This window comes from Haliaeetus albicilla, chromosome 10, assembly GCF_947461875.1.
Source record: "Haliaeetus albicilla chromosome 10, bHalAlb1.1, whole genome shotgun sequence".
Lineage (NCBI taxonomy): Eukaryota > Metazoa > Chordata > Aves > Accipitriformes > Accipitridae > Haliaeetus > Haliaeetus albicilla.
Genome location: NC_091492.1, coordinates 23,332,509 through 23,355,669, shown reverse-complemented (window position 1 = coordinate 23,355,669; position 23,161 = coordinate 23,332,509). Strand labels below are relative to the sequence as shown.

Genomic DNA, 23,161 nt, shown 5'->3' with positions numbered 1-23,161 from the left:
TCGCCCCAAAGGCTTTCTCCTATCCGCCTGGCCAGGCACAACAAACACTCCGCGCTCCTCGCGCACTCCGCGCCTGCGATCACGTCGGGGTCACCACTTGCCGCGCTTTCCCGTCGCGACAATCTAGGAGAAACGACGCATCGCCAGGGTCTCGCCCTGGGGAGAAACGGACCAACACAGATACTGTGGATCAAGCGATTTCTCCGTTTAATTGCTGCGTAACACTTGGTTATGTACCATAGCCATGCGCAAGCCATCTACTGATTGGTTAACATGTGTTGTCCACGCGCCTAAAGCAATAGTTCAACTGGATAAGGTCTTCTGATCACGCGAACGATTCCTCCTGTCTTTGTCTTGCCAGGTGTCCTGCTTTCGGTCACGTAGGCCCATCTTGTTTAGCTCTTTGTGCTTGTTTCATCAAACTTTGTAGCAACAGTTAGCCTTCGCTGCGTCCTTGAGGCCTGCTGCTTGCAGGTGCCTCTGGCTCAGATTGAACAGCCCCATTGTGTCTCTTGTTCACTATGTGTCTATTTTTCTAATTATCCCGCAGGGAACTCCCTTTGCCCTGTGTTGTGCAGTCCTCAAGGGACTTCACAATATTTTGCATGCATGTGTAAACTGGCTCAGCCTGGCCCCGAGTCAGCTAGAAACAGCTCCTATGCAGATGCCTGAACAGTCATCTTTGTGCTGTTGTAGGTAGCCTGGCACAGATGGGTATGTTTATCCCTTCCTGTGGTGGCACAATCCCACGCGAAGGCAAGACGCCCTGCATCTTAGTAGTGCCTTTGAATTGGGGCTCAGTTATCGAGTTGATTCAAATATACAGTGAAATCCCTTGTGGACAGTCTCTGTGCTCCCATCTCCTGATGGAGGCCTTCTGGCTCTTGAAAGTCATTTAACCTTGTGGTTTCTCCCAGAAAACCTCCAGAAAATACTAACCAGTGCCCAAGTCATCAGATATTTTGTGAAGGCATGTTAAAGGCCAAATATTTTCCTTGTTTGCAGATCTTTGCATTTGAGGTGGGAAGAGAAGAAGGAACATGTAACTCCAACTAGACATGTGAAGTTATGGTAAGAGAAGGCATTGAAATTCCTGCTGCTGAATATGGTTTGCAGATGACAGGTACTACAGAAGGACAAGAATAACAGCTGTGTTGGTCCTTAAGGACAGGGGATATTTCCACATATGAAAAAGTTTGAAATAAACCTGAATCAGTAAATAAAAATAACAACAGAAATCCCTACCTGGCCCAGCCAGTGGCTTTATTTCTTGTGTGTTGGGCTCTACAGCCCTAGAGAGGCAGAGTTCCCTTGATAATGCCCATCTTGCTGTATGTTCTTACAGCTACCAAAGGGATGAGCCATGTAGTTTTCTTTCTTGCCCAGGCTCCAGAAGAGAGTAGTGGCTTTCTCAAAATAGGAGAACTCAGGCGTGTTATCTGAGCATGTTAAAGCTGGGAAATGGCCCTCCCTTACCTCCTTTTTCCCGTACTACTCTGCACAACAGGAACAATTGCATCCATCCCCTTCTTGTGGACAGCAGTGCCAGGTGGCTCTGACACAAGGTGTTGCACTTGCACAGCACTCAGCAAGTGTGTCCCTCTCTGCACTCCTTTTGGAGCACTGGCTACAGAGAGGTGGAGTAATATGCCCAGGATTGTTTGGCAGACCAGAGAGTAAAACCTCCCTCTCTTGGTACTGCTTCTGTGTGCCCTCATTTGGAGAGAGACACCAGAAATGCCTGGGCCCCACTGTCCCCTCGCTGCTCATTAACGCTTCGTGTTCACAGCTTGCAGGATTGCAGCCTGTCTTCCCAACATGCAGAGGAAATCATTGCCATTCTCCAGAGCTGTCCCTCTCTCTCTGAAGTGGAGTAAGTGACTCCTTTCCTTCCTGCTAAGTGGCTGCAGGCGGGTGGTGGGGAGCAGGGGATGTTATATGTAGAGGGCAGTGAGACATGGGGCCTTACACCTAGGAAGGGTCCCAGCACTCTGTGTTACGTCTGGTGGGATCCTGGTTAGGGACTTTTGTTGAGGTTCAGCAGGAGGTGAATGCTGAGCGACCTTTGATTCCTGTGACAGCCGCAGCCTCTGGCTCCCTGAGACTGTAACCAGAGATGCCCGTTACAGAGCAGACCCTGCTGACGGAGCAGTGCTGCATGCTGCAGGCAGTATGGAACTTTCCCAGAGGCACAGCTCCTCCAGAAAATCCTCTGAGCCAGTGAAGTGACACAGATTGCTTCTGTGTTGTCCCTTTTGTCTTCTAAAGCCATCCAGCTCTGTTGGGAGAATTAGAGGAGGAAGGCAAGAGATCTACATAACCCACACATTGCAATGAGTATCATCCCTACCTTTCCTTATTTGCCTGTATATGAGGCCACCTGGGTTTGGCTGTAAAGATCTCCTAGCCTGTGTGCCCTGGAAAATGCTGGAATATCTGTTGCAAGACAGTTCAGTCCTGACTGTATCTTGAATTTAACTGCACCTCAAACCCCAGTTTTCTAGCTCACTGATTTTAATTGGGATCTGGAGGTCTTTGTCATCCAGTGTTTTCTTCCTTCCTTTCTTCCTTCCAGGAGGCCAGTAGACACTGACTCATTTGGTTTCTTGTTTTGTACTTCCACGTAGGTTTTCTAAAGTAAGGTGATTTTGGGGCTAAAGTATGAATCATGTTGTCCTAGGGATAAAAGTCTTTGTCTGAAGTTGCTTCATGCAGAGATAAGCAGGGAAGAGTGATCTGGGACAGAAGAACAGTCCAGGTAAAAAAGCAATTGTAGGAAAAGGAAAGCAAGCAGATTTTGAGGGCTTTGTTGTTTATACTGTTCAAAACAGTCCCCACTAACTGGAAAACGCCTCAGTTTATCAGGTAACAAGCTTGGAGATGAAGGCTGCAGTTGCCTGCTGGAAAGCCTCACTTGGATATCAATTTCAAAGCAGCTGGAGTAAGTGTTGCCTTGTACAAAACCAAACTGCCCTCTTTTCTTGAGCCTGGCAAGTACCCTACAGAGATGCTGAGCAGGGATCCAGGAGGCAAAGAACTCATCCAGACCAGTGCTACAGAAGCAGCTCTGAGCACTCTTAAGGAAGGATGAGACTCAGCTCATGAGACTGTTCAGGCTGAAGTTGGTCACGTCCTCAGAGCATCATGCTTGGAAACTGGTCTAAATGCATTTGAAGTGCCCTTTCATTAAAACCCCTTCCTCAGGAGTAGTCCTGTGTGTTTTTCACCGTGCCACTTCTGAAGTGAATTGGGTTCAAGCATGCAGCACACTGATGATAACTTCTACTAGGACAGTCCTGTGTGATTTCAGTGATCAACTAATTGCCTTTTTTATCTTTCTTAGTCTCAGTCAAAACCACCTCTCTGTTAATGGCATTTGCAGTCTGTTGAAGTCAGTAAATACCTGCCAGAAGGTGGTGGAGGTACAAGTCAGGTACGTAGGTCTTGAATCATTCCTGAGGTTCATCCTAACATGCAAGTCTGAGAGTTAGGTTCTGAGATTTTTGTTGAGTCAGCTCAGAAGTGGGGCAGGTGAAGAACATGTCCAAAGATGATTATTAACACTGACACTTGGTAATACATTGCTGTAAGCTGATTTTATCTGAGCCATCAACCAGAATTTGAGAAGGTATAGAAGTGTGTGTCCTTTCATGTGTGGGGGCAGTTTTAGACTCTTTCCTACTCTCTGCCCTGGGAAGTTTTGGAGAGAGGGTCTCTGGAGTATGAGAACTGGTGACATCTCCCAGAGTGGAACTGGAAGTTCTCTCCTATTACTTTCCCTTGGAAGCTCTCTGGAGTTCAGGTGTAACTATTTTGTTTGCACTTTCTCTAATGGTTCAGAGAAACTGGGTTACCTCATATTGCATAGTTTGATCCAACCAGGATTTAAAACTAATGGAGATTATTTTTTGCTTGCTTTGGGAGTGTTTTAAGAGATTGGTGTCACCAAAGAGTTTTGCAGAGCAAAATATAGCATTCTTAAAACACAAAGTCCTGTAAATAACCAAAATTGATTGATTCCTTCTCTTCTTCACAGCCATTGTTGTGAGACTGCAGTCCTGAGGTTTACAGCAGACACAGAGTTTGCTTGCCTTCCTCCTAGGTAGAGTGTGTGTGTGCAAATGGTGTTTTCTCAGCATCTCATTTAGTTCTTACATCCTGTTTAGGTACCAAGGGTAACGCTTATCTTACAGCAGTTCTTGCCCCCCTTCCCCTCTAGTACTTTGTCCTGGTTCTCTTAGCCACTTTGGAAGTTGTCCACTGCATTCCACAGTGTTTGATTACATTTTATGTCTTTAGGGGACATATCAACCCACAGCATCCTAAGTAAAGCAGGCTGTTTAGTGGCAGCTGTGCTATCTGATAATAGTGAACAGGAAAAAAACAAGTGAACCTCACACCTCCAAACCAAATTCCAAAAAGACTCAGAGATCCCTGCATGTTAAAACCATCTAGTTCACTACACTCTGCATTCTGGATCATGGTACTCCTAAATCAAAATAAATTTGGAGTTTAATTTTTCCCCTTAGAAAATTATGGGTCAAACCAGTTGAACCCAAATGTTTTGTTTGAGAAGTGGTTTCTGTTGCTTCTGGAGCTGTAGGTTCATTTATTTATGCCCTTGTTCTCCATGGACTGAGCCCACTGTAAAATAGCATTTCCCACAGTACACCTGCATCCCACCTCTTAGCCAGGGAGGAACAGCAGGGCTATCATGGGATGCAACCCAGTTATGTGGCTGTCCTTGAAAGAGAGTGACAGCCTGAGACACGTGATCCGTGACTCCTTTAAGGCACCAGGTGACATTTCAAACTTGGATATTTCAGGATTTCGACGTTCCATTTATTTATGAATAGTCAGGTTTTTGCACAGACGTGGACTCTTTTCACAAAACATGTTTAGGCAAAAGTTGAATTCTCCATCAAACTGTATCTTAGATGAGAAATCTGTCTTTTCCCTTTCCCCATTGCCTGCATGCTTGTATTTGGTTATTCACAGAAAGAAAGAAGAGCTTGCTATTGGCAAGATATGGGTGTGGGCTAGAGCCAGGGTAGCCCCAGGGACCTGCCAAATTGCTAAAGCATAGGTGTTTTACCCTTGTCTGGTTTTGTGCTCACTTACTAGGGAAGAGCCTGTGTTCTCTACTGATGACCAACAAAATGGAGATGAAAACCAGACACCTAGTGCTTCAAAAAAAATAAGGTACTATGGCAAATTTTCATTGTATTTCATGCATGTCCTGTCTCTGGATCCTATAGCTGATGTAACCTGCATCTCCAAGGTGAATCGCAGGAGAGCTGGTAAAGGCCCCTGCAGTCACTCATTTGTCACGCATTCCCAGCTTGCAGCACTAGAAGCTCTGTGGTTAGTGTCTGTGGTCTTCTACAGGAGTCAAAATAGATTGTGGGTTGTGTGTCTTATTCACAGAATTGGTGTGGTGATTGTGCAGTTACTGCATCAGCTCCCTGCATCACCATGTGGGAGTTGGGGGAGCTGGTGGTGACAGAGCTTGTGATGTTGGAGGGGTTCTCTACTGGTATTTAGAGAAATGCAACCTAAGCTGGACCCATGTTCAGATGGATATCAGATCATGCTCTTATTCCAGCACAGAGCACGCCAGTCTGTTTTGTAGGCTGCAGTGAGGAAGGAAGAAGTTGTGCCTAAAGCCTTCTAACCAGGACCTTGGGGACCTGGCTCTTTGTCATGCCACAAGCTTTCTTTACCTTGTCTTTTTATTCTCTGTTTGCAGACAAGAGCTGAAGGTACAGATTGTCAGTTGTTGCAGACAAAAAACCCCAAACCCCAAGATATTTCAAGGGGATTTTTTATTTCATTATTATCTCCTTGTTTATTCTCTTGTTTTCTGAAGGAGTTAAGTTTACAATCTTGTTTGCAATCCTGCAGACCTGGACTACTGATTTCTCTTTCCCCTTAGACTGACAGACAGTCGTTTTCAAGCCAGTGACCTGGAAAAGCTGTGTGCAGTCCTGAAGGAATGTAACAGCATCTCTGAGCTGGAGTGAGTCCTTCTTAACTCTTATGGTCTTTATCTGCATTCTTTGGGATATTGAGAAAATGCCAGTTGTTTTTTCTGCAGTGTTCTGTGGAGAAAGTGGTAGAGATGTAGCCTTATGAAAGGCATAGCTTTATATGGGCTAATATCCTTTGCCAAGGAGACATACAGTTCTAGTGCTCTCTTATGGGAAAGGTTGCAGGACATAAGTCTAGAAAGGGGCTGTTTGATCACTTAGCCTGACTTCAGATGTTACAAAAGCTGTAAAACTTTGCCCTGTCATTTTTGCCTTTGGGCCATTTGGGAGAAAAGCTGCAGAGGCTGAGAAATCCCATCCAAATCAAGGGTGCTGGTGATCCCACATATGGTTTGCAAGGACCTTCAGCACCAAAGCACTTTCTTCAGTTAGTGCTGTGTGTGGGGAGTCATCCTGTCTGCTGACACCAAGACGTAAGCAGACCCAGCCCTGATGGAAAGGCTAGCCAACTCACACCCCCACATCTAGGTTTTGAGGACAGAACAAGGCCCAGCACAAGCATGTATTCTAGGTACCACCACCTGAGGGCTGGCTATTCCCTTAGGCCTGGCAGCCTGTGGAAGAGATTTTTAGGCTTTGCTCTTCTTAAGCAATCATGTCCCTTGATCTCACATGGGCCATAGCCTCATTGTAACCCTTAGGCTCTAATGTCAGAGTCCAATTGCTTCTCCAGGCCTAATCTGTGGCTCCTCTGTTGTGCCTGCCCAGGTTGATAATTTCTCAGAGCTGTGGATTTCTGATCCCTGGTAACTGCATTAAAAAGCACTGTCAGTCCAGAGGGGTCACTTGGTGGACATGAGAAAAGGATGAGCCCTGAGCTAGGTTTTTGGCTATCTTGTGTTCGTTAATTCCAGTCTCTGGTTTCCCTGCAGGCTTTAGTCATCAGTGGAGAGGGGCAGTGCATGTGTTGTTTTGATTAGAGTGCCCGTGTTCTGCTTTCAGAGCTCTTGTCACTAAAAGCTGATTGTGCCCATTGGGTTTTTTTCTGTGAAAATTAATTGCCTTTCTTTAAATCCTAGCCTATCATATAATCATCTGGGAGATGAAGGACTTTTGCAGCTGTTTCAGTTCCTCCCGAATTTGAAAATGTTAAGTTCTCTCAAGTGAGTAGCACCTGTTTCTCCTTACTCATGGATGGGTTTTTGTGGGAGTATTGGTTGTGGAATCACAGTCCACATTTGGGAAGGTCTTTTCAGGATCAAGTGCAGTTATGTTCTGTGTCTGTTGAGGGTAGACCCACTGTGCTACCTGGTCTATCCCCACCTATAGTGCAGAACAGTTTGACTCCACTTGAAGTTTGATTGAGATCAGTGCCCAAGAGCCTCTGTATTCAGTCCTCCATGAAGGAGACAGGTGGTCTCGTGTGCAGGTGTGGCACCTGGTTTCTAAAACAGGCTGGAGTATTTAGCAGGCCACTGGATTTTTCCTCTCCTGGTTCCTCACCAGAAGGAAGAGCAGTCCTCCCTCTCTTGAGGTGGGCACTTTTGGAAGATAAATGCTGGGGAGCTCCCGCTTCAGCAGTGGAGTCTGAATTCAGCCACCATGGTGGCTTATGTTTATCTGCGTATTTTACCTGGTACTCCCATTGCAAGTGCACTGTGCAGGACTGTGGCTTAAGGAGTATAGCACCATTCTGTTTTATTGAAAGATATTTATTGTTCCTGTTTGATTAATGGAACTCAAGCCAAGACTGTTCCAGTTACTGACAGTCTGCAGCTTCTCTTCAGGTCAGTGCAATGAAACACACTGCTGTTATTTATCTGGGGTTTTTTCCCCAGCATCAAGCACACTGCCCGTGGTCACACTAGATACTGTGACAGACTTAATAGACCTGAGCATGATCTCAATTAGTGGGGGTTTTATACTGCTACAACTGTTGTTTCTGCCTTGCATCAGTGTCTTGTAATAAAAGGAATTCCATTTAACCATAAGAAAAAAACTTGTGTGGTGAGGATGGTCCATCACTAGTACAGGTTGCCCAGAGAGACTGTGGATTCTCCATCTTTGGAGATGTTAAAAACCCAGGTGGACAATGTCCTGAGCGGTCTGCTCTAGTCTAACCCTCCTCTGAGCAGGAGAGATTGACTAGATTATCTCTAGAGGTCCATTCCAGCCTCAATTATTCTGTGATTCTCTGAACTCAAAAAGTGAGGGATGAATTTAAAAAATACTGGAGTGAGTTGTGTTTGCAGAACTGTAGTTAGAAACACAGGCAGAAGGTGGCAAAGAAGCTGTCTCTGAGAGTGTTGGAAAAGGATCACTATTATCGGGTGACGCAGTGTAAATTGCTAGTGGTTTTGCTTGCAGCAACTGATTTCATCTCTTCTTCCTGTAGGCTTAATGACAACCAGATCTCCCTGAACTCTGTGTTTTTCTTAGCTCAGTCCTTATCTACATTGGAACACATTAAAACAATGAACCTCAGGTATGACCAGCAGTACTTTTCCTATTTTTTGCTATTTGAAACCTCAGACTGTGGTTTTTGAGGAGTGATGCAGGAGCACGTGTCTTCAAACTCCGTCCTAATTATGTTCTTTTCTGGTTACAGCTTAGGACACATGCAGGTGGTTCATCTAACCTTTTGGGAGAGAATCAGGTAAAATCATACCCACTCATCTGTCTAAGCCTTTCAAACTCCTCCTTATGAAATCTTAAATAGATGGTGATGTGTGAGTCCCTGAGGTGTGCCATTTGGCTCCAAAGTCCAGTCAGGGTGGTGGAAGCAGGGTGAGCTGTTTTATGGCTGATTGATTGACAGTGGCTTGAGGGTATGGAGCAGATGGCAGTATCCAACTGCTGATTGGGGGTGCAGTCATCTTCCTCCTGGGCCAGGGCAGAGCAAATGCTCAAAGTGCTGAGTGGATGCAGAACTCTCTGGAGGTTGGAAGAGGGATGATAAGGCCCTTTCTCATCTGGGGATGACATGAACCTAATTCTGGCAGGTGGTGAGAAAAGGCAGACTGGAGCACGAGGCCACTGCCACCACCTCACCCTCTTCCCCAGCTGCAGTGTGGAGAATCAGCTACATGGGGGCAATAACATCAGCACAACTCATGGGGTAAACCCTTCTTTCCCCAGGGTCAGAAGTACCAGCAGATGGAGAAGGAGTTTCCTGGCGCATCCCAAGCATGAAGCAAAAGGACGGTGCTTTCGGTATGGTAGCCCCAGCTTCCTTTTGTCACCCAGGAGTGTAGGGAGAGATGGCTGTGGGGGTCTGTATCTGTAGTGTAATGTGTGGAACAGACCCATCCTTCCAGCTGTGTCTCCTCAGAGAGCTGTCTTGTGCCCTGCCTGCTTTTGGGCACTCAGCTCTCTTGGAAAGCAGATGTTTCTTTCCTCTGCTTGTATCCCATCATGACTGATTCCACATGAGACACCTCTGGAAAAGGTGCATCTTTAATATATCTCTCTTCCATCCTCTTCCCTGCTGAAACTGGTCAGAGAGGCCAGTCCACAAAATAACACTTGTTTACAAGGGAGAGGGTCTTGGCTGATGTAATTTGACAAAGCCTTAAAGAGATCGGGCCAGCTGGCATCAACCCAGGCCAACAGGTATTGGTACTTTGTGGTCACTGGAGGCTGGAGGTGGTTGGGTGAATAATACACCCTCTTGGAATAGACTTGGGATGTCCACTGCTACAGGTGTATATGGGAAAATAAATAGTGCATCTTTTGCTTGGCTAAGCTCAAGGGGATTGTCTTGCTTTCCTGCAGGGGAAGCTTCTACCTATAAATAATGAGATACAGATCTGGCTGGCTACTACATTCGTCCCATGGAGACCTGCCAGTTTGTTACCCAGGAAGGTTTCTGTGATTTCCTTCTTGGAGAAGGACTTCGGAGGCACCATTCCCAGCCTTGGTCTGTGAGAGCCGAGACAGTGCTGAGCAGGGAAAGATGCTGTTCAGTCTCCTGATACAATTTAAGTACCAATGATGTGGCTCTAGGGAGGCAACACCCAAAGTGACATGGTATTTTGGTGGACTGGCTCTCTTGAATCAGCTCAGAGCTGGTGAAGTCATCTGGTTGTCACAGGTTTTGACTTTTCAGTCCTGGATTGTGGGTAGCAAAATATATGCAGTGGAGGCAAGAGGGTTGCTATGGGCCTTATCCTAGGATGTGAGGCTCCGGGTTATGAAAGGAGTGTTGCCATACCATGGTCATGGGAAATGTTTAGCTCCTGAGTGCTTTGTTTTCTTCAGTCTCAAGGACTGCAGAGTGGGTCCAGAGGATGTGACCAGGCTGTGCCACATGCTGGCTCAATGTCCCCAGCTGACAGAAATCGAGTAAGTGTTGTACAGTCAGCAACCCTGCCTGTCTGTCTGTCTCCCCAACCCACACACACAGAGTCGGCATTCAGGTTAGCAGCTAGTGTAAATTTGCTCTCCTCTCACAACAGCCTCCTAGAAATCCCTGCAAAACTTCATCCAGATGCTTAGATAAACCCACACCTTCTACTGTCCTCTCTGTTTCAGAGTTTGGCCTCTCCTAAGTCTACCATGTCTGTGTGTAAACACCCCAGAACGTGTATGTGTTCTCACAGTCTTCCTCAATCATGACTAGGCACAAGTCTTGTCATCTGCTCCTCGAGACCCTGGCTTGTAGTATAGCCAGAGCAAGAGCACCAGGCCCACTAAGCCGTGAACCGAACTCCTGAAGAGCTGGTCATTCCAAGCAGGAGCTGGGCACCAAGAAAATTAGAATACTGGTCAAAACAAAAACTGAGTAATAACAAATAACATAATAGCCATATTGCATGCATGAAATACATCAGTAGCATCATTTTGTAAATTTACAGTAATGAAAAAGTAAGACTTTTAAAACTGGAATGTTAGTTGGCTATAGAATGTAGTGGAACACAGAGATCAGCCTGTAAGGACTAAATCTCACCCAACTTTCAGGGCATTTCTGGACATGTCCTTTTTCAGAATTTGCCCGTAACACCCCCATGCACATGTGGGTGTGCATGTCCATGTAGATTTTATAGAAATACTTACAGATTGTCCCAGTTTCTCTTGGAATTTGTTTCCTTCCATGTTTTACAGTCTGTCTGGAAATTCATTGAGTGACCAGAGCATTGAGAGATTACTGAGCTTCCTGCCATACCTCTGTCATCTGACACTACTGAGGTAATGTTTGGGGTCCCTGCTTTGATTGCTGCCATGAAACATTGGTTTGGAAAGTGTTAATACCACAACATATCTCAGGAGCATTAATCAGTAATTGTAGATCAACAAGCTAGGCAAAGAAAATGCAGAAACTCTTCACACCCATTCCTGTCTTGTTTCTGGAACCAAAGCAGCACTGAACCTTTATTCTTTAATGATAACTAGAGAAAAAAAAGACGACAGGAGGAGAAATACCCACCCTAGGTACAGCATTCCAGATAATCCTCACTTAGCAGGTTCCGTGGAACCCGACTTATGGATGCCATCCATAACATATGTAGAACTTGTTGGTTGACACATAGTGACAGCACACCACCCGTGTGTGTGATCAGCATCTCACAGCTCTGCCCCTGCAGGGATCTTGGCCATCTTTTACAAGATGTTGTAGCATGGAGGAGCTGCAGTGTCTTGAGACACTGAATTTGCTCACTCAGGAGGTTGCTTCCAATCTGGGGTATCTCTAGTCAAGTAGCCCTGAAGAGGAGTTGTTCAGTGTAAACCCTTGGTCTGTACTCCCTTTTCAGTCAAAGGAGTCTCTCCTTTAGTTAAAGGAACACTGGGTGCCAGTGCTCAAAACTTTAGATCCTTGCTCACTGATCTCGAGTTAAATGGGATGGATCCAGCCTTTTGCATCTCAAAGTAAATAATGGGAAAATTGGGCCGTATGTATCGGAACCTTTCTTCTTGGGAGCTAATTTAATTGTTCTTTCTTTCCCCTCCTTTTCAGTATTAGGAATGCTACATTTTCCCCACGTTGCATGGTCTTACTCATCAATTCTGTCAACCTCTGTGAGCGGATCAGAATGGTAGAAGTCCGGTAAGATGCTCAGACTGTTTGGAGCCCAGCAGCTCAGCTTTAAGGGGACTACTAAGTTTGTCATTTTTGAGGAGCATTGCTGAAGGACTCTCTTTTGTGTTTGCTTCAGGTCAAATGAAAATGCTTTTTTGCATTTAGGAGCAAGCATGCGAAGCCAAAAGACATCCTGCAGGTACTGGCATAAAACACTTAATCATAATTCACTTGTTTTGATTAGGTTTGAAACATTAGTGTAGGTAGCCAAATCTCCTCTTCTATGAAGAACTCATGGGCTGGTAGTCAAGAAGCTTGGGCTAGTAGCTGAAGTCTTGGGGCTCAGTTCAGCTGCCTAAGTGCAACTTGGTACCATTTGGATGGATTGAGATGGCAGAGGCACGCGCCTTTCTTGAATGGCCACTGGACTAAGGACCATCTTGAGTGGCACCAAATTCTGCTGCACAAGCAACTGAATTGAGTCCTAGCCACCACATTTTCCAAATGTGTGCCTCAATTTCTGGGTGATAATCTCCATATGAGCATCAGTGTGATGTGTATGGGATACATGTCTGTGACCTCTCTGGGAGTGATGGTTGCTGGGTGCCGCTGTAAAGAAGACTGTAATATGTCACCATTTAGGCACCAAGGAGATGGCAAAAAATGTCAAAAGATCTGTTGCCCACTTATAACCTGGGGTTTGTCATTACTAACCTCAGGGAGGCATTACGAGACGTATCAACCACTGGCCCAGCTAAGGGCATTCATCTCGGTGAATGTTGCGTGGAGACTGGGGTAAAAATGCAACTTCTGGTGGGCAGCTGTCACTGCTCAGGCTGAGCCTGGTTGCCGGCCATGCTTTAACTCTCTTGCTGTCTCATATGCAGGCTGACGGACTGTGCCATTGGTCAAGGGCAGATAGATGAGCTCTGCAGAGTCCTGGAACAGCGTGGGTGGCTGGCGGAAGTAGAGTAAGTGGGGCTTGGTTTGTTACCATGACCTTGAACAGGAGTCACTGAGGGAGAGCTGGGTTGGCATGGTTCAGCATTGCCTGGGGTTTCCCAGCCTGTCTGCATGTGTATGTGTGCTAGTTCAGACTATTTAGAAACAAAATTGTTTAGTAATCATACAGGTCCTTTATACATATATTTTAAGAGGGCTTGAGCTGGTGGGATGACTGTCTTGGGATTTTCACTCTGTGGCTGTTTTGAGGCATTTGTTGCTTCATCTGAGCTCTGCTCTGAGCTTGTGTTCAGGGCTCTTCATTTGAGCTTGCTCTGGAGCTTATGCATGAGGTAGTTTTGTACGGCAGCAGTTTGTTTTAGGCAGACCTGCAATGGCTGAGCTGGGATTTAAGTCCAGGAAGTTTGGCTTTTTTCTTCAAAGCTTCTCAGAGGAGCATTGCTGCTTAAAAGGCTGAGTTTTAGTTGGCCACCTTGTTCTTTTACCTTTCAGTCTCTCCAGGAATCAGCTGGGAGATGAAGGCCTGAGGTGCCTCTTGGACCACTTGCATCAAGTGCCTGTTACCTGTTCCCTCAAGTAAGAAAACAGACTGTGAATCTGAGGTGCCCTAGCAAAAAGGTGTTCACGTGATCCTCCCTGAAGCTGGTTTCATGCTTCTTGCCCACTCCCACTTTCTTGGGAGACCACAGCTCAAGATCTCCAGGCCAGGGTGACTCAGGGTCTGACCCAAAACCTGCTGAAGTAAGTAAAAGTCTTTCTATTAGCATCAGCAGGAGATAACAAGGCCAAGAGCGGGGTAGTGTGACAGAAGTTGACCCAGTCCCCTGAGTTTTCAGTTCATCACTTCTGGTTATGTTGTCTTCTCTGAATAACTCAAGGCCTGTAGGTGCTGTGAGCTTAGCTGTGCCCTGTGCCAGCCTCTTCCTTTCCCTTTTTGGTGGGGGAGCAACTAGTCCAGCAGTTGGAGTGCAGGCTGGAAGTTGGCTGTGTCACCCAAGTCATCAGCGCTGTGTCTTGGAGGGGTGTGGTACATTTAGCACAGCTGAAGGTGCCCAGCACCCCACGAACTGCTCTGCCTTTGGTGCCAACTTGAATTTCACCTCTGTGGCTGAGGAGCCTGGGGACAACCCTGAATCTTAACACCTGAAAAACCTTCCTTCTCTTCTGTGCAGTCTCAGCCATAATAGGATTTCTCAGGATGGAGTTCTGCATCTCATAAATGCCTTTGCCACATCTGGAAATACTACTGAAGTTCAAGTTAGGTGTGTCTTTCTCCTCACTAATTTCTGATTCTTCCCTGCATGTTTTTCTCTTAATTATCATAAAGCTTGTTATCTTCAGGTAATAATGATGAGGGCCATGTTTTCAACTACCTTTATGTATAAGTGCATGCAAAGCTTTTGTTTATGTCTGTTTCTACTGGCCAAACATAGCTGCTAAGGAGGAAGCTAGCAGAACTGTTATTCCACAGGGCCAAGTCATTTTTGTGTATAAAGACACAGGTTTCAGAGTGAGTCTGTTGAAAGCAATTTCCGATGTTCTTTACTTGGATTTGTGTCTTTATCTCCTTTCCTCTCTGGCAAAAATAGCCCATGGGTTCTGGGCTTGTTGCACTGGCATGAACTGCTTGTCACAAGGCTGGGCCATGCTGCAGATCTGACCTTATCAGTGTTTATGTTCACATAGACCAGCTGGTCTGTTGTGAACCAAATTTAACCAGGGTCACTTCCATTAATTCCTGCAGTTAAATGTGAGTGCTGAATGTTTTGGCTGCACTATTTTAAAGCAGATCAGTTTCCTGGTTTGGCTCTCCCCAGAGCTTGGCAGAGACAAAAGGAGGCAGACAAAAGCAGGGCAGATCAGGATTGCTTCTCCAACCACCAGTGCTGACTTATGCCAATTTAGCATTAGCAAAACCTTATTGAAACATTTCCCTGGGCTGGTTTATTGTAGGGAGAGGTGACCTGGGCCAGGTACCTCTGTCACTGCTGCGCTGTGTTGCTTTGTGCACTTTGATGTATGGTTAAATTCTGACCACTGGGAAAAATTGTCATTTTCCCTCCAAATCTTACACTCGCATGTCTTCTCTGTGCAGTTTGTGCTCCAAAGCAACTTTAATCATCAAGTTGACAAGCAGAGATGATCCGAGAAAGATTTTGAGGTAATGGTACAGATGTTTTTTTGGTGATTTCTTTGACAAAGGTGGTGTCCTTTTTCTAGGGACAAAGCAGACAAAACCTCTTGCAGCCCCTAGTGCCTGGCATGGTGATATTTAACACTAATAGATAATACATTTCCTTTGGTTCACCTTCTGAGAAGAGCTTTCTCACGTCACAGAGAATCCCACATCCCTTTCTCTCACTGCTTCCCCACTGACTGTTCCTCACCTAGGAACCTGTAGGCATGCCTACAGTCCCTGTCGCAGGACAGGGTGCTGCAAAAAGCTGCACCATTAGCATACACATATGCTGTATCAGAACATCTCAACAGATGCTTTTGAAGTGTTGTCACAATCTTTTTTGGAAGCCCTGCAAGGCTTTTAAAGTTTTGGTGCCATCCTTCTTTCTCTGTGGGGAAAGGGTGTGATGCCTGAGATTTCTGGGTCAGAAAGCCTGAACTGTTTGTAAGGGACTAAGACTGTTGTCTTTCACACCCTTTCAGACTCTCAGAGTGCAACTTTCAGCCAGAGCACTTGGAAAAGTTGTGCTTGCTCCTGGAGAAGTGTACTGGTCTGACAGAGTACATGTGAGTTAATGGCTGCTTGGACCTATTTGGGTGGGCTTATTTGCAAGCCGTTCATTACAATGACCTTTGGTTCTAGATCCTCGAATAACAACATGACAGTCCAAGCTGCAGAAAGGCTTCTACATTCACTGAGGAAAAATCTGGGTCCTCTGAAAATCAGGTACTGTGTAACTGCCGTTTTAGGTCTGAGGCTGGTCTGATCATCTAAGATCTCCTTTCATCAAAACCAAAAGTGAACTGTGCTTCTTCCAAAGATAGGTAGCATTGGCCTGAGAAATTCCTATGGGTGACTCTAAGTTACTGGTATTTCGGCTTTATCTCCTTGATTTCTACTGAGCATCATGTAAAGCTGTGGCCATAAACTGTGCTGCTTCTGCAAACCTCTACCTGCTTTACAAAGAAGGCTGCTAATTCTGGTGAACACATTCCTACTGTGTCCTCGCCAGAGCATCCCACAGTTCACCTGGGTAACAAATTCTTCACTTCTCCAAAATGTGTTGCATTAGAACACAAGGGCCAGGCTCCCTCTCATTGCTGTCAGTGGTAGGCAGACAGGAGGGAAGTTGATGTTTGTGTCCTCCTCTGCAGGGAAGCTGGGCTGCTTCTCTGTTCCCAGTTTGTACCCTCTTTCCTATGTAGACCTTACTCTGATGAGCAAAGCAGCCTATCTGTGTATATTAGAGTGCTGAGCACTCAGCTGACAGAGGCAGAGATGGATCCGTGCACGTGAATAAAGCAAAGGTGCCTATATTCTGCTTTGCAGCATAGAGGAGCCATGGGTAGGTAAAGAAAGCATCACAAACCTTCTGGAGCTGGCTGTCCAGGCCTGTGGAAACATAACTGAGATTACGTAAGTAGCACCTCAAGTTCTGGTAACTTTTAGATATTTTCTTTTAGCCTGATACTTTTAAGGACATGGGATTGGAGCCAGCACTTGCTCTTCTGTTCTTTATTCTCTGTCTCCAGTGCATTTGTAAGCCATTAGCCAACTTGAAGCAAGTTTGACCCAAATGTCTGGTGGGTAGAAGTGCTTAGAAGGTCTGTGGTCGCACATGTTAGTAGGTGTAGCAGAAAGGAGACCATGTTCCTGGTCTCCCTTGGGAGAAAAGGTGCCCAAATTAGGCTGGCTTTGGAACTAGTTTAAATATTGCAGACCTTTTCAGAGATGAGTGGTTAGGATTCATGCACCAGCATAGTCCCGTGCCATCCAGTCCTGAGTTTTCTCCTGGAAAATAGCATTTGCTCTCCCTCAAGAGTTCATAGGCTTATGGTGTTCTCTAATCTCTACCTTTCCAGGATATGTAAAGATAAAACCCTCTTCCAATTAGGCGTAAAGTTCCCACACTGCCTGGAGAAGGTGGAATCAGTCATTAGCAGGTGAGAAAGTGACTATTTGTCCTTATTTTCTGCTTGTTCTGAAACTCATCACGGTATGAAAAACATCTTCAGAGTGTCTGAGGCTCTAGTCTCCATGGGTTCAGTCTCAGAGTGCCTCTGTGCCACATGTCTGGAAGGAACCTTATTCATGTGCATGTGTCTTTTGGGCCACCCTCCTCCAGGCCCATACTGGACCTGCATGAGGTAAAAAAATCTACTTACCTTCCCCACAGGACCAGGAGCACTCAGGAGACATGAGCACTTTGAAGACTCTTAAGACATGCTGGCTTCTGCATGAATGTATAGAGAGAGAACAGCCTTAGTGTCTTTTTCCCTTTGTGTAGCTGAAGAAGGCGGCAACTGTCTTCTCGTGCCGTTGGGGATGGGCTGTGTTCCTCTATAGTGGACTGTGGTGTAGATGGGACATAGCAGGAGAGGCCAGGGAGGGCACTTGCAAAGCTCTGATCTGTTCCTAAGCCTGCCCCTAAGGGGCACCAGACGCTGCAGTGGGTGTCTGCTGATCATCACTGACAGTTGTGTTGTGTGTTTGTATCCTGCAGATTGCATCTGTACAAGCCAGGAATCAAGCATGCTTGCTTCTACCAAAGGGTTCTTGAAAAATGTGCTCAGCTTCAGGAATTGAGGTGAGTTGACAGGCATTGTAGACGATTTTTTGGGGAAGGTAGTAGCTTGACTTTGTGTGTGCAGGAGTGCACACGGCAGGGGAGAGGCCAGTGCAAGGTTGCAGTCCTTGCCCTCTGGGTCCCCTACTTAGAGTGTTTGGATGGAAAATAGAAAAGACCCATAGACCTAGTGGCTTCCTGGGCTATTTGAAGGCATCTAAATCTCTCCCCTGTGCCCAGATAACCCGTCCTCTCTTGTCATGGCTGGGAGCCCCCATGGGACCTCGCCAAGTATCAATGTCGTGACACTTCTTCAATGTCCCAGCACCACTATGTTTTAGTTGTGGGCTTGATACAGACCTTTCGTCATCAGTGGCCATAGCCCAGATCTGTTGTTCTGTTCTTGCAGATGGTCTCATGTTGAGCTCCACAATGATGAAGCAGACATGCTAGTCAGGATTTTGCTACCTCTTCCAGAGCTGAAGAAGTTTGGGTATGTCCCCAGCTGTGGTCTTTTCCACATCTTTGTCATTTGGTCAACCCTGTGCCTCGCCCTGATCCTCTCTGAAACACTCTTTGTCTGGAATATGGCCATGAGCTCTGTGATCTCTCCTGAGCCTTGTCTAGGTTGTAAACTCAACAGCTCTCTGCAGTTCATGCTGAAGGTGGTTATAGGGGCACCATGTGCATGTCTTGAGGTTTTTTCCTCTCCCCTTTTTTGAAGTGAAAGCAATTTGAGACTGAGACCTTGGGTCTTGTTTACATTGTAGGTAAGTTTATACTGCCCTACTGTGTAAAAGAGGTTTTTCTGGTATGAATAGCATTCAGTCCTTTTCACAGCCCTCTTCAACTACCTGTAAGTGAGAGACAGGCTTATAAAGGGCATCTCTGCCCAGTGAAATGCTGGGGGTTGGTTGGCCCAGGCAGGGACTGTGCTGTTTGGTACATGTACATCATGTGAACATCTCTGAACTACCTCGTCCTTGTAGTCCTGTGCATGGGAGGTGTGGAAATCTCTCAAATTTACTGGGCCCTGATGTCTATGCTGGCTGGAGTTTGGGATGGGGCAGTTTGTCTGTCAGTGAAGTAAACTCCTCTCTCTAAGTGTGCTGAGACCTGACCTTATTTGATCCTTGCTGTTTTGCAGGCTGACCTCTAGCAGTATTATGCCAACTGGAATTGATTACTTGATCACAGGCTTGCAGAATTGCCAGGCCATTGAAGAGCTCAAGTGAGTGTGTTGTTACCAGGCTGTCCAGAGTCTGTCAGGTCTTTCCAGAAGTTTTAGTTAAACTGCAGCCTCTCTTCTGCCTCTGCTGTGGATGGGTGTAGTTTTCCTGATGGCTGGAGGACTTCAGATAGGGAAGAAGCAACAATTCCTTTTTATTTGCAATGAACAATGAGTGAGAGAGATAGAGATCAGTAGTCTGTGGCAGGGAATGTCCAGTGGAGAAATCAAGTGTTTTGGTAGTGGGTTTTGCATGGATCTTTTCCCAGCTGGGAGGCAGTGTTTCCCGCGCAGCAATCCCAGAGCCAGCATTTTACTCAGGGAGGATGATCACGTGGCCTGCACACAGAGATGGCTTTTCCAGGTACCTACATGTGAGGCACCCTTCTGTTACGAAGTGCCACTGGACCGTATGTGCCGCTGTTGTGAGAGCTTTGCCATCTTGTGGTCACAGTGGCACCTTGCTCCATGACAGGCTGGGTTCTTGCTCCAGAGGTTTGGGATTCTCTTGGTATTTTATCAAGATCCAAACACGTCCAGTAGAATTGCCTTAGCGAACAAAATTGAAAACTATTCACAGGGACTAGAATACACTCCCACTTCTCTTCCACCCTTTTTCTGCTCTCCTGTGCTCTGAGTGCTCGCATGACTGCCTGTGGGTAGTTAGTTGTTCCTGTGTTATTTCATCTTTTAGCCTGGGCTACATGGAACTCAGCAGTGCTGCTATTCCTAAGCTTGTGCTGGGATTTCGTGAAATGCCATCTCTGAAAAGGCTTATGTAAGTATGTGACTGCAGCTTGCCCCTAGCCCGGCTTGTGATACTGAATAACAGGATCTTAATGTCCGTTTTCCTGGGGATGTTGTTTCCAGCTTGAACCATAACAATATTAGTAATGATGGCTGCTCCAGACTCACAGAAGCCTTGAGGAATATGCACTACATGGAGGAAATCAAGTAAGTTTTTTCTTTCTTGCAGTCTCTCATCAGCAGAGGTGACCACTAGTGTCAACATTTGCAGAGACCCAGATGTGCTTATACATGATGTTGTAACAAAAACAGGGAGGTTACAAAATGCTCACGTATGAGGTACCTTGGGCTAGAGGAAATTGGAGCTTGATGTTCAGAAGAGGAGAATTTGGTCTAACCCCACTCTGCTGCAGTCATGTAGAAAATGGATTAAACAGCCCCTGGATGTAAATCTTCCCTGAAATCCCTGGGATCCAAAACAGGGCCAGAGGTCCCCTTCTCTCCTGGGAGAGCCTTAGACCCAGTACTTCCCCACTCTGAAAAGATCTGAATCTAGAGCCAACCCCAGGCTTGCTCTGCTTTTTTTCCTCTGTCTAGCCAGATGATGTACATTCTCCACTGTAGTAGTTTGGAAAATAATAACGACCTGTTGCCTGTCTTGGTATTCTGGCTGAAGTAATTTCCCACCTATTAACAAGATCCAGTGATTTTGATTGTTCTTTGCAATTTTTTTTTAATGCTTTATTAACAGCTATTAGTCTTTCATGACGTAGTTGAGATAAGCAGCTCTTTTGATTCTGTTGCCAAGGTCAGAGGTGTCATCCAGCAGATGGGAGACATTAAGTAAGATCTCATACTTTGCCTGGTGCTTAGCATTTTCCTTTACAACACAGCCTTTCTTCTCTTTTTTAAAGTTTAAGCCACAACAACATTGGAGATCCAGGCCTGATGAATTTAGCTGCTGTTCTGCTGGAAATGCAGAACCTGAAGAGAATCGAGTGAGTCCCTTTGTTTTGTTTGCAGCGATTTCGGTTATGGCCACAGTTGGTGGGGAAGCCTGCATAAGAAGCCCTTTGCCGCCTTCATTTATACAGTGTTCCATCTTCCAGTTTTCAATGTCATTGAAGACCTGATACAAAGTCTACCAAACCAATGGAAGGTGTTCCCTCTGCTGCCCTCCTATGTACAGCTGGGACTGGCAATGACTCTTTCTGCCAGTGCAGAGATTCTCAGAGAGTGAAGTTTACAGCCATGTCCTTGTGGAGTCACCCCCAGACACAGCAGTGGGCATTTGCCAGCCTTCGCTAGCTGTTTGAATGGAGAGATCTCTGGCTCAGTTGTGTCCTGGAAAGTAAATCTGCAAGCTTGTGGGGAATCATACAAGTCTCAGATCCGCGCAGCACCTTTCCTCGGGCTATGTAGGGTTCCCAGCGTGGTGGGCCCCAGTGTTGCTACACTGCTTTCTTTTACTAGTGGATATAGAGGTGAAATTGAGAATTTGTCAAAACGAGGACACAGTCTCTAGACAAGGCTCTCTCTGAGAGATATGAATTCAAACTGGCCCTTCTCTAAGGGAACAGAAATTAGAGCATGCAGGCTGTTTGTTAGGCTCAGCTCTGGGGTATGCCTCATAATTTTTTGAAATAAAAACCTGGAAATTACTTGAACAAGAAAAGGAAATCCCCAGTTCTATCTGGGAGAGGGAAAACTGTTCCTTCCCCCCAGTACCTGCAGGGGCAGGAGTGACTCAGTACTTGACAAAAAAGCACTACAAATTCCCAGGCCATTTTCCAGAGACCTGTGTCTCTGAACACACCACTGCAGCCCTGTATAGCCCATTGATGCAGTGACCCAAGACTCCCATCATGCCAGGCAAACAGTGAAATATCTTAAGCTGGTATGTTCTGGTTCTTACTCAGTCACTGAGAGTCTTTCATGCTTATTTTAGCCTTTCAGGGAACAGTCCCAGTCCTGCTGGAGGGGAAAAGCTGATGGAAGCTCTTGCCTATTGCAAGCACATCGAGGAGTTACTGTAAGTGTGTCATTTCCAATGTCCCTTCAGGAAGCTGGGCAAAAATCAAGGCAAAGAAACCACAACTAATCTGGCTCCAGTAAAGCCAAAACCATTTCTACCACTGATTCTTACGAGTGCAGGGTAAAAACTCATAGCTACATGGGATGTGTGGTGCTGGGTTTGGGAGGTTTGGGGATTGCTTGTTCACTGCAGTCTTTTGGAGATTCCCAAGAACCATACAGACTGCATCAGTGGGGAAGAGATGAATCTGCTGTTTAATAGCAGTCACAGGCATATGGGCTGTGCAGTGCCTGTGTTGCCTAAGAAATCAACATCAATCTATATGGCTGCAAAAATGGAGGGAAGATGACAGATAGAGGCTTTACTCGGCCAGATTTATTATCAGTTATTCCATTGCAGACTGGTTTATAGAACAAACGTGTCACTGCCGTATTAAAGAAATAAAATAATAAAAAAAAAATACCAAATCAGAAAAAGTTATTTCTGTTACAGTTAAAATGCTGGAGCTATTCATATAACCTTCAGATTACAGCATACCAGACTAAGGGCACGTATTAAAAAGTGCAATTTTGGTGTAGTTTCAGCTCAGGACAACCTAGTCAGGAAGGGAGATCAGTGTGCTCCTGAGAAGTGGAAGTCAGTTTTACTTCCCTGTTTAACTCCTACTGCAGGATTACAAAACCTCGTTGTTCTTTCCTCCCATTCCTAGTGTCCTTTGAATCATGGACATTAGTTCCTTTCAGCATAGTCCCATGCACATGGAATGGAGGTCACAGATACATGTGAGTGACACACACGTGAGGAATGAGGCTCTGTAGTTCACTGTCAGTAACATTTAATTTCTGCTCCTTCCAGGCTGTCAAGGAATGTTTTTGGAGACAGGACAGCAGTGAAACTTGCCCTCTGTCTGCCTCACATGACCAACCTCAGGATCCTGCAGTAAGTGTCAGCCTCTGCCCCAGGAAAGCTGGATATCCTGGGAATATGTGGGATGGTTGAAAGAAGGCATGGAAAAAGGCATAGACTGAAGTGGTGCACTGGTCTCCTCTTTAGACATTATTTTAAGTGTCTCAGGATTGAGAAACCCTCCACAGTTACTCTGTTGCTCCAAGTCATATCAACTATTCTTGCATAATCTCTTGCAGCGTTAACTTTAGAGATGAACCAGGCACTGTATATACAGTAAAATAACCCTTAAAATTGGTTTTGAGTATGTTAGCTCCTAATGCCTGTGGCTGTCCTCTTGTTCTGGTGTAATGTAAGCATAAATATGAGCACCTTTTGTAGTCCCTCACTGTTTTGTGCAGGCACCTCTGAGTCATTTTTCCCCCTGAACTCAGTGGTATTATATTTTTAAACCTTTTATGGGAGTCTTTCCGGGGCTCTAACATGTAGGACTTCCTCATACTGTTTTACAGTAGCAAAGCAAGAAATTGG

At 45.7% G+C, this 23,161-nt stretch overlaps 1 protein-coding gene across 2 annotated transcripts in view; it reads left to right on the top strand.

Moving 5' to 3' along the window:
• The window catches only part of NLRC5 (NLR family CARD domain containing 5), a 56,798-nt gene that overhangs the window by 24,703 nt on the left and 8,934 nt on the right, over positions 1-23,161 (top strand). For both annotated transcript variants that reach the window (XM_069793955.1, XM_069793954.1), the window contains exons 12-42: positions 1,006-1,071; positions 1,790-1,873; positions 2,858-2,941; positions 3,344-3,433; positions 4,037-4,102; positions 5,125-5,202; positions 5,936-6,019; positions 7,070-7,153; positions 8,386-8,475; positions 8,599-8,646; positions 9,129-9,203; positions 10,251-10,334; positions 11,094-11,177; positions 11,944-12,033; positions 12,143-12,205; positions 12,894-12,977; positions 13,462-13,545; positions 14,142-14,231; positions 15,065-15,130; positions 15,631-15,714; positions 15,791-15,874; positions 16,478-16,564; positions 17,011-17,091; positions 17,652-17,735; positions 18,124-18,207; positions 18,862-18,945; positions 19,637-19,720; positions 19,813-19,896; positions 20,604-20,687; positions 21,638-21,721; positions 22,580-22,663. In XM_069793955.1, the coding sequence (XP_069650056.1) occupies positions 1,006-1,071; positions 1,790-1,873; positions 2,858-2,941; positions 3,344-3,433; positions 4,037-4,102; positions 5,125-5,202; positions 5,936-6,019; positions 7,070-7,153; positions 8,386-8,475; positions 8,599-8,646; positions 9,129-9,203; positions 10,251-10,334; positions 11,094-11,177; positions 11,944-12,033; positions 12,143-12,205; positions 12,894-12,977; positions 13,462-13,545; positions 14,142-14,231; positions 15,065-15,130; positions 15,631-15,714; positions 15,791-15,874; positions 16,478-16,564; positions 17,011-17,091; positions 17,652-17,735; positions 18,124-18,207; positions 18,862-18,945; positions 19,637-19,720; positions 19,813-19,896; positions 20,604-20,687; positions 21,638-21,721; positions 22,580-22,663 (2,502 nt within the window). The remainder of the gene's footprint in view (positions 1-1,005; positions 1,072-1,789; positions 1,874-2,857; positions 2,942-3,343; positions 3,434-4,036; positions 4,103-5,124; positions 5,203-5,935; positions 6,020-7,069; positions 7,154-8,385; positions 8,476-8,598; positions 8,647-9,128; positions 9,204-10,250; positions 10,335-11,093; positions 11,178-11,943; positions 12,034-12,142; positions 12,206-12,893; positions 12,978-13,461; positions 13,546-14,141; positions 14,232-15,064; positions 15,131-15,630; positions 15,715-15,790; positions 15,875-16,477; positions 16,565-17,010; positions 17,092-17,651; positions 17,736-18,123; positions 18,208-18,861; positions 18,946-19,636; positions 19,721-19,812; positions 19,897-20,603; positions 20,688-21,637; positions 21,722-22,579; positions 22,664-23,161) is intronic.